This window comes from Mizuhopecten yessoensis, unplaced genomic scaffold, assembly GCF_002113885.1.
Source record: "Mizuhopecten yessoensis strain PY_sf001 unplaced genomic scaffold, ASM211388v2 scaffold8123, whole genome shotgun sequence".
NCBI lineage: Eukaryota > Metazoa > Mollusca > Bivalvia > Pectinida > Pectinidae > Mizuhopecten > Mizuhopecten yessoensis.
This window is the reverse complement of record NW_018407390.1, coordinates 435,754-444,074: the sequence shown is the minus strand read 5'-3', so window position 1 is coordinate 444,074 and position 8,321 is coordinate 435,754. Positions and strand designations below refer to the sequence as shown.

At 34.5% G+C, this 8,321-nt stretch overlaps 1 protein-coding gene across 1 annotated transcript; it reads right to left on the bottom strand.

Moving 5' to 3' along the window:
* Positions 1 to 2,812: 2,812 nt before the first annotated feature.
* On the bottom strand, positions 2,813 to 5,233 carry LOC110455016 (BTB/POZ domain-containing protein KCTD7-like). The gene is made up of 2 exons (XM_021504894.1): positions 5,158 to 5,233; positions 2,813 to 4,449 (listed from the first exon to the last, which is right to left on the bottom strand). The coding sequence occupies exons 1-2, from the start codon at positions 5,176 to 5,178 to the stop codon at positions 3,709 to 3,711; spliced, it is 762 nt and encodes a 253-aa protein (XP_021360569.1). The 5' UTR covers positions 5,179 to 5,233; the 3' UTR covers positions 2,813 to 3,708.
* Positions 5,234 to 8,321: the final 3,088 nt, after the last annotated feature.

The following is an 8,321-nucleotide window of genomic DNA, read 5'->3' as shown; positions in this document are numbered from 1 at the left end:
GATAAAAATAACGAATAGCACAAAATGGCGGGAAAGTCAAATTTCAAATAAACGTATTAATTGATTTGGACAATTTCAATTAATTTATAAAGTATATAACTTACATCAGAACTATATCAAAATGTTATCACATGTGATATAAATAATTTACAATCACTAAGATCTTATTAAAGTACTCACAATTTAATTAAATAATTAAAAATCAAAAATAGATTGACCCATGAATCTTGACAAACAGGTTTGCACAGGTGTCATTTGATATAAAGCAAAGTGTACATGTATATAGATACACTGTATAGTAAAAGAACAGCACTTAATACTCTGCTCTTAATGAAGAATTAAGTTTAAAAATAACCAGCTTTACAAGTAAAAGATATTACTGTCATTAAATAATGACACTGCTACATTACTATTTCTCAGAAAGTAATCAAGGGTTTTCCCTCATGTTACATGTTGGTTTCCATTGGTTGTGAGTTGTTTATATTCAATTTTGAGTCATGATTGCAAGAGTAAGATGAAGTTTATCACAAATTCTCAGAAATGAAGGTACAGATTTTCAAACTTCACAAGTATCTTCTTCCTATTTACTTGTTACGCATATTTCCTTTTCTACTCTCGATCAAAGAAACACGTGGCTGCCAGAAATCAGAAATCTTCTTCTTTTTCTAAATGTCACTACTCTATTCAATTAGTCAAAATACATCTTACTTCAGAATTTCAAACTTGACAGTATTATTTGTCTTTCCTTCTGTGGATCAGTTAATTTGTCTTTCCCTCTGTGGATCAGTTCACTTATCTTCCCCTCTGTGGATCAATTCATTTGTCTTTCCTCTTGTGGATCAGTTCACTTGTCTTTCCCTCTGTGGATCAGTTTGTCTTTCCCTCAGTGGATCAGTTGTTCTTTATCTCTGTGGATCAATTTGTCTTTCCCTCTATGTAACCGTTTGTCTTTCCCTCTGTGGATCAGTTTGTCTTTCCCTCTATTGATCAGTATGTCTTTCCCTCAGTGGATCAGTTGTTCTTTCCCTATGTGGATCAATTTGTCTTTCCCTCTGTGGATCAGTTCACTTGTCTTTCCCTCTGTGGATCAGTTTGTCTTCCCCTCTATGGATCAGTTTGACTTTCCCTCTATTGATCAGTATGTCTTTCCCTCTATGTACCCGTTTGTCTTTCCCTCTGTGGATCAGTTTGTCTTTCCCTCAATGGTTCAGTTTGTCTTTCCCTCTGTGGATCAGTTTGTCTTTGCCCCAGTAGATCAGTTTGTCTTTCCCTCAATGGATCAGTTTGTCTTTCCCTCTATGGATCAGTTTGCCTTTCCCTCTATGGATCAGTTTGTCTTTGCCCCAGTAGATCAGTTTGTCTTTCCCTCTATTGATCAGTTGTCTTTCCCTCTATCGATCAGTTTGTCTTTGCCCCAGTAGATCAGTTTGTCTTTCCCTCTATGGATCAGTTTGTTTTTCCCTCTGTGTATCAACTTTTCCTCAGCAGATCAGTACTGATTTTTTCAGTTTTGCACCATTATCAAATTTTCTTAGCTGCTATAAAACCCTTATCAAATCCAAATTCTGATTGGAAAAATAAGCCAAGATGTTTAGTGGGAAGATAAATGTTTAAAAGTATTTATTCAACAAAATAAAGCATTTACTCGCAGAATAATACATACTGAGTAAAACTTTATAACAGATACAATGTCAACTGTTTCAAAATAAGGAGGTGTAAGATGATTTTATCAATGAAATAAAACCTAAAATTACAAGTTTATCTAAACTATGTCACACAGCACGGTTCAATATATGAAAATTACATAAACCCGTAAAGTTGGTTGTTGAAATATAGTTTTTGTTAAATGCTTCATTAGATATTTGTACCATATAAATAATTTTAAATCAGAACACATCACAGATCAAAACTACTGTTTAAAATTGCATATAATATACATAAGGTACATGTACAGTATATAAAAGTTCCCTGAAGTGATATTTTAAAAGTAATAGTGTAGTTGTTACTTTTGTATATAATGTAAAACTAAAACTGGGTAGTTATAAATATACAGGCATCAACAGAATATACAGTCATCAACAAAATATACAGCTGGCCTCAACAGAATATACAGCTGGCATCAACAGAATATACAGCTGGCCTCAACAGAATATACATGTATAGTAAATTTGACAAAACGATGTAAAGTTAAAAATAATTCAACAATGAAAAATCACTGTAGTTGGCAAACTTATTACTGGCATTTATTGAAGTGATTTAAAATAAATAATGGATTGAAGGGACAATAATATTTTTTTCAACATGCTGCTTTGCACCGATATTGGTCCAATGCACATGTCACAAGATTTGGTATACCTAGGTCTGCTACATTTATGTAATCATTTTTTGTATGCTTGTTAAAAATTAAAAATACTTGTAATCTGTAATACTCCACCAATGTAAAAGTATGGTATCAGATAAACAAACTCCGCCCTTGTACAGTAGGTATCGGATGAACAAAGACCAACCTTGTAGAGATTGATGTTAATATAACAATCTACCCATGTACAGTTAACTCCACCCTTGTACAGTAGGTATCGGATGAACAAAGACCAACCTTGTAGAGATTCATGTCAATATAACAATCTAACCATGTACCGTTAACTCCGCCCTTGTACAGTAGGTATCAGATGAACTAAGACCAACCTTGTAGAGATTCATGTCAATATAACAATCTAACCATGTACCGTTAACTCCGCCCTTGTACAGTAGGTATCAGCTGAACAAAGACAAACCTTGTAGAGATTGATGTAAATATAACAATCTACCCATTTACAGTTAACTCCACCCTTGTACAGTAGGCATCAGATGAACAAAGACCAACCTTGTAGAAATTGATGTCAATATAACAATCTACCCGTGTACAGTTAACTCCACCCTTGGACAGTAGGTATCAGATGAACTAAGACCAACCTTGTAGAGATTCATGTCAATATAACAATCTACCCATGTACAGTTAACTCCACCCTTGTACAATAGGTATCGGATGAACAAAGACCAACCTTGTAGAGATTGATGTCAATATAACAATCTACCCATGTACAGTTAACTCCACCCGTATCGGATTAACAAAGACCAATTTTACCTTACAACTGGTAGAGAATGAGGTTAATAAAACAATCTACAGTAAACCAGTCGCTGAACTTTCTACCTGGACCCCACCCTCATAATTCCTTCCCGACTCCACTATATATCGTCTACTGGATAACTGAACTACATTGTAGTGATGCGAATGTAAAATCACTCAAAAAAACAAACCTCCTGTAAAAATCCATCCCTGAACAAATGTAACACCCCCCCCCCCTGAACCCCCTATATAAACTCATCCCTGACTACCTACAGAAAACCCTGCCTGAACTCCTTATATAAACCAATGCATGAACCCCCTATTAAAGACCCTCTCTGACCCCTTACAGAAACCCCTTCATTATGATGACCTCTAGATAAACCCCTTTCTGAGCTCCCTAATGTAATGCCCTGAACTCCCATTATAAATCCCTCCCTGTCACCTTCCTCCATATAAACCCCTCCATAAACTCTGTAAATGATTAACTGTATGTATATAAGCTGAAATATATAAAAAAATAAATATATTACAGTATTGTATTATCACAATGTACATATGTCAATTTCTAAATCTTGTGACCACAGATTGTTCACGGACAAATATTACATTTTCCACCAATGAAACGTGACTCTGAACATGGCATAACGACAGTTTTCTACTAATAGTTGACCGGGTGATCCTGGGATTTTTTCACACATGTAATTGCACTGTCCAAGGGAGTCGTGGGTTACAACAAATCCCTGCTCTTTGAGGTCAAAATTTATACAGTTCATGACGTCTTTCTCTTTGGTGGGGACATCCCATGGGCCCAGGGAAACATCAGCATGCTTGTTCTCTCGATTTTTTGGTTTGTAAGCACACACATGATTTTTATCAAAATTTGGTAATTTGTTTTTTTTTACTTTAGAAAACAATACAATGAAAATATCTGAAGTAGTATCAATGATCTTTTTGTTGGAGTCGGTGACAGTATCTATGATCTTCACCAGTACATCTTGGTAGCCAGGGAATTGTGTTCGATATGCGTCACGTTGAATTTTGGAAAGCATGCTAGGATAACGTTCCAATTGTTCTGACAATCCATGGAGTCCAAAGTAAACAGCGTCGCGGTAGACAGACTGGACGTGTTGTGCTGGCGGAAGCTCGCCATATCTTAGATAATTCAACACGTGTACAAAAGTGTCACCATCAGCATCGATGAAATATCGGCCATTTTTGTCCTTCTTGACATTATAGCTACCGCTAAACATGGCTGACAGCATAGTGCCTTCAGATTTGGTCAGGGTGAGGAGACTAGTTGTAAAATGTCTTCCACCAACATTCAACTCTACCACTGATGGAAACTGAAAACAGAGAATAACAGCAAAGTGATAATAATACACAACTTAATCTGAATTCCCCTCTGAAAATTATTGGACTTGAGCAGGGCTATATGTGATATAGGAGATTGAACAATGTCTCTGCCCTACCCTTGAAGATTTCAGGACTTGAGCAAGGCTACATTTGTATGTGCTGTAGGAGAAATTTTGTTGGAGATACTGGCTCCTTTCTCCTAAAACACTATAATAGCACTTCCCGTGATCATGTTCTTATAAAGTATACATGAGAAAATGTATATTATTTTTACTTAAGTCCTGCCGAAGTTAACTCAATCACCCCTGAAATTTCATAATGAGCTATTCCAACCTCTCAATTGGAGTGGTTCAGATGTGTTTTCAGGGCTGCACGAGTTAACATTATTATTCAAGCCCCCGTGTTTAACAAGACCCTACGTGCATATCGAATTGGAATCTAAAGCAAAATTGATATATGGGTGATTACTGCAGTATAACTTGTTTGCATTCATGTGTAACGCCCCAGTACACATACCATGTTGTGTGTGTCTGATTTCTAGGTCAGATTAACATTTTTAGACCAGACAGGTGTCCCGTGTGTAACTGGAAACTTTTCCAATCAGATCAATACAATAATCACTCAGAATCTGAAATCATCAAATATTATTTTTTATATGTAATGAGTCTTTCGTTATCAATGCATGAACGTATACAGACCTTATCAATTTCTTCAGTCATCTTGCAACGTCAGGTTGGCCTATGGTTTGTTTACAAACACGTTTGGTAGTAGTGCGCATGTGCAATGACATTGTTTGTGAAAAATTGCATAAGGCTCTCGCAGTTATTTCCCTTGGGCTATGGCAAACAAAATCCACTCTGGCATGGGAAGGAAAGGGAATGAAAATAGCCCATTTTTCCAGTCCAATTAAATAACTATTGTTACAATAATGAGAGAAACACTATATTTTAAATAGTAAAAAATGCTGTAAATAATCCAAAAAAACAAACGCATTTGTTTTTTATTATTAAAATCCAAGACTATACTTTGAGTTGAATAATCCTGAAATAGCTAACCAATATATATAATTAAGGATATACATTCTTTTATTCTAACTTTTTTTTTATTTTCTTTAATTGTGATATCTTTTAAATATCCAGTTTTCAGATCAATTTAACCCTTTGGTGATTAAAAGTACAACGTATTTAATTCTTCGTCCTCTATCTAGGTTGGCCTGGCTCTTAATTAATTCAAAACGCTCTTGATGACGATAATAGTAATTTTATCAACTCTATCATTAATGATTTATGTGACCTATTTATAAATGGCGCCAAATATGTATTTGGAACTAACCACGCTTAGCCAAATTATGTAAATAAACATATTATTAAATTAAAAAGAAAACTTGGTTTACGAGAGACTGTAAGTCTGCTCGCCAAAATTATAGAAAAGCCAAACGGTTATACAAAAAGTTTGGTAATGCTTACCTCAAAAGGAAATGTATGTAAAGGAACGGTTAAACCAAAAAATCACTTAATCGGTGTGTCATCAAGCATAAGTTAGAGATTAAAAATAAACTCCTGACACTAAGGTCAAGAAATCCAAAAGAATACTGGAAAATAATGAATACAGGTAAAATGTACGTGCAAGGCTGGTATTGAAGAATTTTTTTTTAGCTAATGTTTTAACACAAAAAAAGAAGGTGAAGATAATCATGTGTTTTCTATTGATGAGCTCACTGGGCTGTCAAAAGTGGAAGCTAATGTTTTTATAAATTAGCCAATACTGCCGAACGAAATAATCTTTCGCTGTATCTTTCTCGGTAATATACATCGTTGTAAGCTTTTTAGCTTTTGGAGATGTCTTGATTGTATTTCATTACTTATTTATAATGTCCAACCGGTTGCGCATAAAATGATAAAAGTAAATGTGTCAAAATGTTAAAGAATGATAAGGCTGTTAATTGGCGACGACATGCTATGTAACGAATATATTAAGTTAAGAAATGATTAATGATGCCATTATATGTTGAATTATTGAATTATATTTTTAACACTGGTCACGTGCCTGAGTCCTAGCTCCTGGGAAATATCATCCCCGTTTTTAAGAACAATGGTAGTTTGTATGATGCCACTATCTATCGTCCAATTACTTTGGTAAGCTGTCTATAGCTGTAATTAATGAAAAATTGAAAAAATATGCAGATAATGTAGAACTCATTCTCGAAAATCAAGTAGGATTTCGAAGAAATCACTCCACTATTGACAATATATTTTCACTTTATGCATTAATTTAATTATCTAAAAAAAAAAAAAAAAAAAACCCACCCCAATTATATTGTGCCTTTATAGATTTTGAAAAGGCTTTCGATAGTGTTTGGAGAAAAGGTATTTGGAATTATATAGGTGGAAAATGTTTTCGAATTATTACAAATGTGTACAATGGCATTAAGGCTAGAGTGATGAAAGATGACGTATTCTCGAATGTGTTCCCGTGTAGTTCTGGGATCAGGCAAGGCGATAATCTTTCCCCGTTTTTATTTTCACTTTTTTCTAAATAATTTAGAAGATTGTATGAAATGACGTGACTGTAAAGGTCTGTCTAATATAAACGACCAGCTAGAGGAGGAATTATATGTTTATCTGAAGCTAAATGTTATGCTATACGCTGATGACACTATACTACTAGTAGACGCGGCAGAGGATTTGCATATTCCAACCTATGGCACGTTACAGTCAATATCAGCAAAACTAAAATCATGGTATTTGGTAGAAAAATAATTCCTGATGACCTTAATTGTACATACAATGGTACTGTAATAGGAAAAGTTAAGGATTTCAAATATCTTGGGGTTTATTGTACTAAGACTGAGAATTCACGTCCCTGTGGTCGTATGTGTTTCCCACACCGCTGTGATATAGCAAATAATGGAGGACATATAGTCCAAGTGTTTTGTTTTGAACAGTTTTAATGGTTTTTCACATTGCAAATGATCTCAGATGGATTAAATTACAAAAAATAATCTATCGTTAACATCATTTGATTGGCTTGCATCATTTGACAGATATGTATTAAAACTACAGTACTTATATTAGTTGGAGGTAATTACAATGTACTAAGTAGGAAATACACACTATTATGTAAGTTTCTGTCTTATAATTAGAAATGAACTAATATGGTTTGAAGTAGACAGGCTACCAGCCCCTAAGTTTTTATGAAGAATATCTCGCTGCATTTTTACTACTAGCTTATCTCCCCCTAGTTTAGACCTTGTGGTCTGGTCAAATCTGGAAAAGCATTCCCCGGAATAGTGGTGAGTGCAGAAAGGTCAAGTTAGCCCATATAGCATTACTGAGATCATTCTGATTTGATTCGGTTATTAAGATGTGACTGGGATGTGGCCAGTACAAGTTTTATAACCCTGGGTTCACAGGTGGTTCCTTTACCTGTGTTCGTATGGTCTTGGCTACAAATACCAGGGCCTGGTTTTATTATGTTGGATATGTTCTGAACATGGATGAAGCTATGGCAAACCGTTTGGGTTTTCACCCATTAAACAGATATCTTCATTTATTGACAGAGAACAGATGTCCATAATTGAAAGAAAGATATCTTCATTTTAAATAGAGAATCTGTATTCATTTGTAAATGGACACATCTGTATTTAAAATACAGATATCTCTATTTGAAATGTAGATATTTGTATTTTAAATATTGACATTACAAAATTATGCATAATCTGTATTTATGTCATAATTAGAGATATCTGCATTTAAAATACAGATATCTCTATTTAAAATACAGATATATGTTATTCAAATGTGCAATAAATACATATATCTGTATTTAAATGGGTAAAATCTCCCGAACGGCTTGCCATATG